The 11,801-nt window shown below is 55.0% G+C and overlaps 1 protein-coding gene across 1 annotated transcript in view; it reads right to left on the bottom strand.

Annotated features, from left to right (window-relative positions):
- LOC100953480 (beta-galactosidase-1-like protein 2) overlaps nucleotides 1-11,801 on the bottom strand; it is a 39,723-nt gene that overhangs the window by 3,654 nt on the left and 24,268 nt on the right. The window contains exons 7-15 of the mRNA XM_023516787.1: nucleotides 10,587-10,668; nucleotides 7,759-7,829; nucleotides 4,789-4,873; nucleotides 3,399-3,536; nucleotides 2,788-2,868; nucleotides 2,288-2,397; nucleotides 1,608-1,748; nucleotides 1,252-1,323; nucleotides 901-979 (exon numbers count right to left, since the gene is read on the bottom strand). Coding sequence (XP_023372555.1) covers nucleotides 901-979; nucleotides 1,252-1,323; nucleotides 1,608-1,748; nucleotides 2,288-2,397; nucleotides 2,788-2,868; nucleotides 3,399-3,536; nucleotides 4,789-4,873; nucleotides 7,759-7,829; nucleotides 10,587-10,668 — 859 coding nt within the window. The remainder of the gene's footprint in view (nucleotides 1-900; nucleotides 980-1,251; nucleotides 1,324-1,607; nucleotides 1,749-2,287; nucleotides 2,398-2,787; nucleotides 2,869-3,398; nucleotides 3,537-4,788; nucleotides 4,874-7,758; nucleotides 7,830-10,586; nucleotides 10,669-11,801) is intronic.

Below are 11,801 nucleotides of genomic sequence, written 5' to 3'. Positions count from 1 at the left end.
GGTGAGGGCAGGGAGAGCCAGAGAGGAGGACAGGGCAGCGGGTGAGGGCAGGGAGGAACCTGGAGAGCCCTCCGAGACCCCCTGAGCCCACCTGGAAAGAGTAGTCTATCCCCTAGAACCCACCAGAAGGCCCCATGTCTGAGCAGCACTGCTTCCCTGACAGGCTACCAGAAGCTCTCAGGTGAAATTCGGACCAAAGAAGAGCTTTGCCGGTATCCTCCGTTAACACCCACGAGAGAACTGCGAGGTCATTACTTCTGTTCCCCAAAGTAGGATTTATTTTGTCTGAGAGGGTTTTTTTAATAACTTCCCTGAAAACCACTCACCCAGATTTTTTTTTAAAGGAAGAGCTAAATTAAGGCATAAAAGATTTAGTCGGCCAGAATGAACTGGCAGGACATCCCCAGAGGGGCGGGCTGTCCAAAGGCATCCTGTCGGCTGGGTCTTGCTCCCTCCTCTCCACCACACCCGAGATAATCTAGGGTTCCCTAAGACAGATCCAGGAAAGACAAGAACGCAGGCGTCCCCGGCCCTGCTTTGGATTCCTGGAAGTCCCGCTCCTGCCTGCTCCCCACCACCCCGAGCAGACATCCTGGATGGAGCCGACTGCTGCACAGGGAGCGGGGGAGCAGCAGCCGTGTGTTTGCAGGTGCTCGCCACGTTCACACACCTTCACCAGGAGGTCGTGGACGCTGTGCGTACACAGTGCTAGAGGGAAAGAGGCCAGACCCCCCCGGGCTTCTCTGGCCCACTCAGCCCTAGCCTCACGTGTAGGACCAACAGCCTCCACCTCCTGCCACGGGCTGCTGTGGCCTGTTGGCTTACTGGCACGGAAACAGGACGGCCACCGGAGCAGCATGCACACTGCCTGCCCCATCCTCTGTGTGTGCCAGGACCCACCTTTGCGCTGCTCATCAATGTTATATCCATAGTTGACTCGCCCACAATTCTCCACCAAGATCCTCAGCACGGTGTGACCCTGCCAGGAACACAGTGGCCCATGATGACAGCCCGATTACCCACCAGACGGTCCCAGCTGCAGCTCGGGACTTGTTTGTGGAGCCCAGTCCTTTCCTGCACTCTGAGGGTGCGAGTGAGGACCCAGCCGCTCAGACAGCAACCCCCGCCCCTCTCCATCTGCAGCTTGTGGCTGAGCAGCCCCCCCGTCTCCCAGCCCTTTCTATGTGGCTCCCACTAAACTCCCTCGGAAATAGCTGGGGCCAGCCATCACCCCCTCCTAGGATAACAAACCTGGACCAGGGGGATGACAATCTTTGTGTTTTTATAGTCCAAGAATCCTATGGATACTGTGTTCACAAATACCTGCCAGAGCGAACAGAGGAAGAGAGGTCAACAGGAGGGGAGGGGAGAGTGACTGACCTCTGCTAAGCTAAGAAGGGGGCAGCACAGAGTGCGTGCCGGCCGAGGAGGGGTCAGCTAGGGAGAGAACCAACACGCGCACGCTCGCACAGCTGAGAAGGATCGCACAGCCAACAGGCCTGGGCGGTTTTAACATGCTGGTAACCACTGATTCTAATGGGGAAGCAGATGTACACTGCAGAGCTGATAATTAGGAGGTCACAGGAGCTAAGAAGAGGTGCTCCTACCTGCCCCCGGTCACGCGCATGACCGCTGAGAACGCCAGACGAGGTGATGGTGGTCTCGTACAGAACGTAGCCGAAGGACTGGCCGTTCCCCTCGTTGACCGGCAGGTTCTCCATGTTGATGGGCTTTTCAGACTTGATTGGCTACAGACACAAGAAACAGGAGCTCAGGGCCAGGCTCGGGAGGGCAGAGGCAGCAGCCGCCTCCTGTGTCTTCTGGGATGCAGGGTGGCAGGCAGCCCTGCCCAGGGGTGGACACACGGGGGCGGGAGGCAGGGGGCTCTGACTTCTCATCACTCTGAGCCCCTGGCTCACCAGGTCACAGGCACGAGGGATGGGACCTAGGGTAGAGAGCTGCAATTGAATGGCCTTGCAGCTCTTGGAGCCACCATTGTCTCTGCACCAGGATACCCCGTGAGCCCGCTGTAGCCGGTGCCCCCTCCATAGGGGAGGAGGCCACTCCTCCGCTCCTCTGCCCCCCTCTCTGACACTGGAGAAGGGAGAGGCCCATGCCCCCACCCACACCTGCCCTCTCTTCTCCCAGTTTCCTTGCTTACTCCACTCCACTCTCTCATATAAACTCCTCCTCTCCCCTGTGATTCTAAGTTGGAGAGTGGACCTCAAAGCCACCAAGGGTGGGCTTCCCTCTCCCCAGCACCCCTTGACTGCCCCACAGCACTCACCTCCCCTATGTACTTCAGAGCATCCCACAGGGACAAGTAGAAAACTGGCACCATCGGTTCATACACAGTCTTGGGAAGAGGGTCAGGCGGGGGAGGGAGGGGGCCGTCTGCTACACAGACACACAGTGAGACAAGTGGCCAGGTTGTTACTGCCCATTTCATCCCCCACCCAGCTCCCACCCACGGCCCCATGTGCTGCCTCCTCCCACCAACAGGTAAACCGGGCAGGTGTGAGGACACATTCAGGCCTCCACTGGAAGGCAGGGGCAGGTGGAGGGTTCATATCCTCCAGGTGAAAGGAGGAGCCTGAACACCCACAAGCACAGAGGGGAAGTTGGCAGGACGCAACTGAGATGGGACAGTGAGTCTCTCAGACCCCCCCCCCCCCGTCCTCCTCCAGGACGTGCCTGCACACAGACCGGCCAGGGTTGAGGCAGGATGGCAAGGAAGGAAGGAACTTGTTAGGGGTCTTGGAGCAGAAGCGAGGGTCTGCTGGGTACCTGAGAGGGAATCAAAGAAGTCCCGAAGCTTGATGTACTTGGGCGTGTAATCTCCAGCCTCTGTCAGCACGGCATCGTAGTCTGCAAGACACCGGGCCCTGCCAAGGTCATGCCCGTCCCCAGGAGGTCATATGCAGCCCACAGGAGGGGGAGAAGCTGGAGGAGGGCAGCAGCCTCGTCTCAGCAGCGTGGGTGGCCAAATACTCTAAATACCAAACACCACCCAATGTGACAAAAACTGCCCAAGATCCCAGCAGGACTACATTGCTAGCTGCCAGTGGAATTTCTACTCTCTGGGGACTCTCATCCTATAGGTGGGTAGGGTCACACCACCTCAAGGGTCCAGGGAGAGGGGAGGAGGCTGCATCCCTCCTGCTGACCTGAGTGGCCTCTTCTCACTTCCAAGAGGCCTCTCGGCAGAGTAGCCAGCTCCTGGAGCAGCGACTGGCCTAAACTTCCCACTGCTCAGTCTGAAGGGAGCATGCAGGCAAGGCCTCGACCTTCCCGTGTACTTTAGAGCCAGTGACATTCAGGGTGCAGGAAGTTATCCCTAAGGGCCCCTCCACACCCACGCTGGGGCGGGGCTGGGCCGTGGCGCTGAGACGACTTACCGTAGCTGGTGATGTCGGACCTGTAGTCCTGGAAGTGCATGGCTCCATTTATGAAGCCAAAATTGGTGCCTCCATGGAACATGTAGAGGTTGATGGAGGAGCCGGTGTCCACGATGGCAGATACGGTCTTTAAAACCTCTATAGGAGGAGACAGAAGCATACACGGAGGAGTCAGTATCTGAGCAAGCTGACTCCCGCAGCTCTCGTCCTCCCAAATCCAAGCCTGAAGGCCCGTGTCCTCATTCTGTTCCTCAGCACTCACTAAAACCCCAATCGCAGATGAGGAGGGAGAAGGAAGAGATGGGCCAGGGTCATAGGCCCAGGCTGCCTCCGACTGCCTGGCTGGCACCCGGCTCCACCTCGCATCTCACTTAGAACAAACACCAAGAGATGGGGTTCATCGGCAGAGATCAAACTCTGACCATCTCCCCTCCTTTACTAGGAAATGAACCATGACATGAAAAGATAATATCAAAGGAGAAGAATAAATGGCTCATAAGTACATGTCTTAAGAGTGTAAATCAAAGAGATGCAAACTCAAGATGACACAGCAAACAGTCCAATATTAAACATTATCTGGACACTCAGCTGGTGAGTGGGTGGGAAGTGGGTTTTCTCACTGGATAGTGCTGAGTAAACATTGCTACGGTCTCTCTGGAGGGCAGCTTGGTGAATACCCCAGAACTGCACTAACAGAGCGATTCTACTGATTATCACAGGGAAATGACATGCCAGGTATGCAAAACCACACGGTCAAGGGCCCCCTGAACTGGCTTTCAATTAACAAAACCACTGGAAACAATCTAGGACGCTGGGCCAATACGTTGTGGTATAGAATAGGGTTCTCTGTGTTCTCTAAACAGTGATTAAGTCTACACTTAGCAGTACAGAAAGCCATCTATAGGTGCCATTAACTGGCACACGCAGGTGGCACAAAGCACAGCATGACCACACCTGCCACATCTGTATGTGCATACAGGTAGGGAGGTACAGAGAACTGGCCGCATGGCTTACAGCAGCGGTTCTCAGCCTGTGGGTTGTGACCCACAGGAACTGTATTAAAGGGCTGCGGCATGGTTGAGAACCACTGGCTTACAGGCAAATGTTTCCTCTGTGCTCTAAGATTTGTATTTCTTCTTTATTCATTTTTGCACGTGTTCTGAACGTTTGCAATTGGGGGAGCATTACTTTTCTCATTACAAAAACATTTTAAAAGCAATGTTAAAAATCCTACCATTCACTCTAAGTGTCACGACAAATGACTTGGGAATATCAAGAGCTGATTGCTACACCCCACAGCCGAGTCTCATCCACTAGCAGGTTGTTTGAAACTTCCTCTTCCCTCTCAGGCCGACACCCACACTGGACGTGGGCACTGCAGAATACTCACCAGAAGAATCCAGGATATTGTGAGGGCCTCCCCACGAGTCAAACCACCCGGTCCAGTACTCAGTCACCATCTTGGGCTGAACCCCCTGGGCACCACAAAGTGATAGTTAGAAGGGCAGACTGACCAAAAGAGAAAATGAATGCCCAAGACCCCCCAACTCTTCCCTGGCTGCACACCCCTTGCTTAGAGGCCTTTGGAAGCAGAGCACAGATGACGGTCGATCTACCTGCACCAGCTCACCCACCCTGCGTGGGCTCCATGCCTGCAGGCACAGAGCGGCAGCAGCAGCTACCAAAGTCAATGCAACAGACCTGGATGGCTTAGTGTGGTTTTAGTGTCGCCTGCGTGCTAGGAAAAGACATTGGTTTGCCTTCCAGATCAAGCCAGGCTTTGCCTATCCTCTTCCAGGGAAGGAGGATGTTCTACCCAGGATAACTCTGAGGATAACTCTCAGAGGCCCACCAGGGACACACACCCTTCCTGTACTGCTTGACTTCAGCCAGAAGAGTCAGAGGCTACGGAGCGGGCCCCTTCCAAAGTCTGGCTTACTTGCAGTTTGCAGCAATTTTCTGAATGGAAAAAAGTCAGGGCCGTATAGCACAGCCATTCACTGCACAAGTTCTGCAGCCACAGTTTGGACTCATACCTTCGCGGGGACACCCAACAAGTGTCATTCTAGAACACTGACTTTGGCACAGGATGGCCCCCAGGAGGCAGAGATGATTCCTGGGATCATGCTTTGCTCCACCGTGTCTGCAAAGGGCCCGGAGCACGTGTGGGGGAGTGTGAGGACTGAGATGCCCTGGAGAGCCTCCCTCATTCCCTCAGTAACTGTACCAAGGCCACGCCTGTCAGTAACGGCCTCACACAAGGCGGCTGGATGCACATGTACAATGGAAAAACAGCAACCAAACCCGATCCAGAGTGAGGGGACAGACTTAGGGTCTGCTGGGTAGAAGGTACCAGCCATACCTGGGTAAAAGCTAAAGTGGTCCTGATAACTTTTTAGCTGGTGACTTGGGATTTTCTTTACGAGCTATCTACCTCCCAAGAAGAGAGGTGCAGACTGTGCCACATTTAAGTCACTAAAAAGGGAGGAGCAGATTCTGAGTCCTGTATCTCAGGAGTCTCCAGTGCCAGAAGTGGGCTCCTTGGCTCAAGTGTGCCAGGGCCAAGGAAAGTGGGTGCCCACTGTGGCCCAGCTCACTGCACAGTGGCCTTAAGAGATGGAGCTCTGCAAGCAGATGGTGCTAGAATTCCTAATCCCCTTCCTGACTGTCTCCCTCACCATCCAACAGTAATAACAGTAGCCAGCCCACCATGAGGGGACAGCTAATGAGATGGGACACACAAAGCCATTAGCACACGGCGCCAGCAGGTAGAAAGCACCCAAGAGACACTGGGATTATTCTCTCCAACACTGGGTGTGGACATTCAGGACCAGCAAGGTGCTAACGGACAGCCCAGAGTCAGCAGCCTGGGGCCGGAGTTGCACATTGAAGAGCCCTTGATTTAAACAAGGAAGTACCCAGGTCCCCGTCCTTACAAAACACAGACGTCTTTGGACTGCACGCAAACGCCTTCCATTAACAGGACAACCAGCCTAGAAAGCTCACATGTGGCTCACATGTGGCCAGCTGCATCTGCTGCTGGGTGCTTTCCAATGTCACCTCCTTGCAGCCCCAAGCAACCCGCGGAGTGGGTGCCGTGGGCTGCTACTCTCACCACCCGCACCAGCAGGAGAGTCACACAGAGAGCTTCCGTAGCTGCCCCCACCACACGCTGCAGCATGGCCAGGTGGCTGCCGGGGCAGCTCACAGTATCCTGGAGTTTGGCCACGCTCGGGCTCCTTTCAGCTTAGTTATGGGACAGTTATGTATCATACACCTCTCTGTTCCCAAATACGTCATACAGCCCACGAGGACAGAGGCCCTGTCATCTCTGTCACCTCAGTGATGAAGGGCAAGAGGTCCCCCCACCACTGCAGACATGAGGTGGGCACTCAGGAAACGCCGGAAGAAGGAAGGACAGAGGACGGAGGACGGGATCCGACCTGGATCCACTGACGCTTGCCTGGTCTGTCGCCAGAAGTCCACCTGGCGGCAGGTCCCATCCCGTCCCACCTTCTCCTAGGTCCCGTCCCGCCCATCCTAGCTGTCATCTATGTCATCCACACTGCCGTGGTGGTTACATCAACACACGTGGCCCTCCTCCTACGTGGGCTCACACTGATGCGGTGACTCCCTGTGGGTCCCCAAAGGCACAACCCCAGCTCTCAGAGGGTCCATCAGCTAGAATGGAAAACACAGCTCAGAACCTTCAGGGGCATCTGTGCTCTGTCAATACGGGAACCCTACTAGCTCCCCTCTAGGTCTATGGAGCAATGTGGACATGCAACAGGTGGGGGGATCTGGGGGTATCCACACCCTTCAAAGGCCCAGGGTGACAGGTGGGGCCTCTCAGTTCTGTGGGCAGGCTGCAGCTTAGCCCCAGTCACATCCATCTCCATAGGAGACACGTTCTCTACAGAGGTCAGTGAGAACAGGGGCTCTGTGAGTGCCCATCAATCCAACGGCCACAGACACACATCCAGAAACTCTCCTCTCTCTCCTGACCTGAGGGGACCAGGCTTCCTGTCTTGCTGATGACAATAATCGTTCTAGGACTGGAGGGGCCTTATAAACTAAGATCAGACCCCCGTGTGGTACAGGATGGGGAAGTGTTTCTGTTCTCCCCCAGTCCCTGGTAGCAAGTCTAGGGCTAGTAGAGTCCAGAAACCTAGTCAAGATTCCCCCCACCTCCCGTCAAGACCCCCCACCCCCACCCTGTCAAGGGCAATCTTGTGCCTATTGCATCAGGCCATGCAGCGGCACCCTGGAGTGGCTTCTCTGGGGACCCCTGAGCCTGGGCAGTAGGAACTGCTGCACACGAGCTGAGTGGGGCCGGCAGCTGCCCTCAGGCCAGACTTACCTGGATGCTCACTAGCAGGGTGGTCAGCAACTGCAGCTCCTGGGGTGACTGTAAGTTGATAGTGGCCAGCACTGGCCGGGAAAAGGAGGAGAGAGAGACTATTGTCTGGGAGCCAGCGACTGTCAGCCTGGGCCCCTCTCAGGGGACCTGTACAATGGCCTGGACACTGTCCCCTCTCCAACTAGAGGTCAGTGTGTCTCTGAGGCCAGGAGACGTATCTCGCTCATCTTGGTGATTCCCCTACTCAGCACAGAGCTGACGTGCCGGCCACTCCTTAAGCACCTGGCCTTGATGGACTGTGATTTTACAGCACAGTGTGCACTTCTGTTAATTGTTCTTCTGTGGGAACTGGAGCCTGATCTGTACATAGCACCCCAAGCAGCCAGGACAGGGTAACAACACCAGCAGCCTGGGGCAAAGGATCTGAGCGTGTCCATGATGCCTGCACCAATCAGAACTGTGAACAGCTATGCTGGAGGGAAAGGATGGTGAGGGCAGCAAAGGAAACCTCGTCATCCGCTGGAACAAGAAGTCAACAGGCAGAATTTGAAAGCAATGAATGCGGAGTTCTGTGCGCACATTGTTTAGAAATATGAAGGAAGATACCGAAGAAGTCAGAAGGCTTGAAAATGGCCATTTCTGGGAATGGGATGAGAAGCAGGCAACACTGTGTTCCTCCGTATTTTATTAATTTTTAGCCCATGTGGATGCATTTTTTTTTTTTTTGAGCCTCACTCTATCACCCGGGTTAGAGTGCTGTGGCATTATAGCTCACAGCAACCTCAAACTCTTGGGCTCAGGGAATCCTCTTGCCTCAGCCTCTCAAATAGCTGAGACTACAAGTGCCTGCCACGATGCCCAGCTAGTTTTTCTATTTTTAATAGAGACTGGCTCTCACTCTTGTTCAGGCTGGTCTCAATCTCCCAAGCTCAAGCAATCCACCTGCCTCTGCCTCCCAGAGTACTGAGATTACAGGTGTGAGCCACAGTGCCTGGCTTTAATTTTTTTTTTTTTTTTGAGACAGAGCCTCAAGCTGTCACCCTGGATAGAATATCGTGGGGCATCACAGTTCACAGCAACCTCCACCTCCTGGGCTCCAGTGATTCTCCTGCCTCCGCCTCCCTAGTAGTTGGGATTATAGGCACCCGGCTATTTTTTTGGTTGCAGCCGTCACTGTTGTTTGGCGGGCCTGGGCTGGATTCAAACCCACCAGCTCAGGTGTACGTGGCTGGCACCTTAGCCACTTGAGCCACAGGCGCAGAGCCAATTAATTTTTTTAATGAAAAAAATTTTCAGGCAGCAGGTGGCAGCAGGGGCACCAGGGCAGTGCCTGCAGAGAAGCAGAGGACACACAGAAAGCAGCCAGCCCCAGGAGACACCAGCATCCTCATCCTCACAGCGCTTGTCATCAGGAGACTGCCGAGTGCTAAAACTGTGCACCGGCATCACAGGTATCTCCAACTGTGGTCTGAAAGACCATCATCCTTTCAGACCCTGCATCACAGGTGTCTCCCCTGCATGGCCTTACCGGCTCCCAGCCTGCAGGGGCTGTGGAAGAAGCTATAGGGAAGCAGTGCCACCCTGTGGTCAACATGGGAATAGCAGCTGGTCCTTGTCCTGCCCTGAGATAGACGCAAGGTCTGGGTCCTTGACTAACTCGTGCTGTCTGGGGACAAGAGCCTTCTCCCCTTTCTTCCAACAGTCACTACCTAAGCCCCATGCCAGGCACTGCTGCAGGGATGGAGAGGTAGAAGTCTCTGCCTTTGAAAGGAGGGAAATGCAAAGGAGCCCAACAAAGCGCCATGGCACAGGTGGGGAGTCGGCAGGAGGCCCTGCTGACACCGCTAGGCAGCTGCATGGTCCTTTCAGACCACAAACTGGGGCCGTGTGTGAGAGTGCAACTGGACAGGCACACCCCCAGCCCCAGCAGGGCTCACCTCTGCAGTGGGACAGACAATGAACAAGCTACCCCAAATATCAGAAGGTAAAAGGCAAGCAGGAAAGAAGACTAGGGGAGCCCCAGGGGAGCTGCTATTCCAAATGGGGCACTCAGGGAAAGCCTCCCCATGAATTAAATGATCTCGGAGAGCACCACACTGCTCTCTGGAAGGAGTGCAAAGTCCCCGGGGCTGGGGGTCTCATGTATGCCAGGAACAGCAGGGAGGCCGGGAGGGTGGAACAGAGTGAGCAAAGGGGAAGTAGCAGCAGGACAGCTCTGCGGGCCAGAAGGGAGGCCCCTCCGGGTCAGTCTCAAAACTCACACTTCACTGTGAGCTGGGGATACCACAATCCAAGTGACATTTTCAAAGGCATACACACAGGCTGTTGTGTTGGGAAAAAGTCGCAGAGGAGTCCTTTGTATTAAAGGGAGGCCAGCCCAAATGCTACTGCAGTGATGCAAGCTAGGGACGATGTCACTGGTGAGGTGCAGAGACGTGTTTGGATTCCAGATGTGCGTGGAAGTTAAAGCTTAAGATGAAAAGGATGTGCTGACAGGGTACGTCGGGCACACAGCAGCGGAAGGCTGAGACTAGAAGGTTTGGGGCCAGCGCAGATGGGAAAGCAGCTGTACTATTCTAACTGAAGGAAGCCCGTGAGCAGGGCAGCCATCTGCAGAGGCTGATAGCAAGCACCCTGAGTTCTCAGCAGGGTGGGGGCCCAGCTGCAGGGCTGGTGAGGCTCCTCACTCTCTGGCATAGACCTCAGACCCTCTGCAGCCCAGTGCACCAGAGAAAGTCTTGCATGTGCCTCAACCCAGCCTGGGGGAGTAGACGCAGCCCACCCAGGGCAGCAGCAGCCGCCCACCCGCACAGCCTCCACGCAGGTACCTCCATGGATGATTCCCTTGCGCAGGCCGTCCTTGTTGTCTGAGGTGAAGAGCAGCTCCACGATGCCACGGTCCTCCAAGGCCTGCAGGGAAGAAAGAAGATAAGTCAACATGTGCCCTCGCTCTTCAGAACCTCTGCAGTGTCACACAGCTGGGGACGGGGTAGTCTGAAGAGGAAGGAGGAGAGACTCTAAATAAGCATTTATTTCTCTGCAGAAAACAGAAAAACCCCACCACATCCATGCCCGCCATTCTCATCAAAGCCCCAAATAGATTGAATTCCAGCCACACCGGGGAGAGGGCTGATCAGCTCTGGCAGCCCTTGGTGGCTCCAGATCTGGCATGGGTGTCAGCCTGACAGGCTTGCTGTTCCTCACCAGGCCCACTCCAAGGGTGGCTCCGAGAAGCCTGCTGCTACACTATCCCCAGCACCTGCTGGGCTCCAGCAAGGGGGTCAGGGCTCTGAGACAACATTCACATCCTCCCTTCACTCACATCACAAGTCAGCAGCCTGACCATACCCTATGCCGAACCAGCATGGGCTTAGTCAATGGTCATGCCGTTATGTGCCCAGAGGTGCTGCCCATGCCCAGCAGTGCTGCCCAAACCCAGCACGGCAGAAAGCATTCCTCAGAGGCTGTAAATCAGAGGACAAAGAAGTGGAAAAAACACACTGTGCTTGAGCATCAGTGACAGTTTGTTAGATCTGGCGGAGGGTTAACAGGTGGCAGGGAATGGGTAATGACAAAGAGCGGGAACTGAATTATAGCGAGAAGCCAAAACTGTGGCTAGGAACAAACAGGGGAGCCCCAGCTGACCTGGGACTCCGGACCATGCAGTCAACATTGCAGATTTCCTCTGCTCCCCCCATGGGTTCTTCAGGATGGCTGGGGAAGACCCAGGCATAAAAGGCATTTGTTATGTAACCCCAACCTGTCTGTCACTCCAAGAGCAGGAAATGGCAGGCAATCCTGCCAAGGGAAGGACAGGACAAACTAGTGAGGATATGAGACAGTGTGTGCTCAGACTTCAGTGGCGGAGGGCCCGTCTCACTCTTTGAGATGTTTTTTCCCTATACTTTCTTCTGCTATATAAATGTGCACATATGTGATTGCTTTGTATTTGTGATCATTCCGTCATCAGCTAGGCACTGGTGCTCGTTCTTCAGCAGTGGAGCCAAGAACCAGGGAACACCTAGCCAGCCCTAGCGAACTGT

This window comes from Otolemur garnettii, unplaced genomic scaffold (genome assembly GCF_000181295.1).
Source record: "Otolemur garnettii isolate 467f Iridium unplaced genomic scaffold, OtoGar3 scaffold00097, whole genome shotgun sequence".
Classification (NCBI taxonomy): Eukaryota; Metazoa; Chordata; class Mammalia; order Primates; family Galagidae; genus Otolemur; species Otolemur garnettii.
Note: the sequence above shows the minus strand (reverse complement) of the source record. Positions and strands in the feature narration are given on the sequence as shown.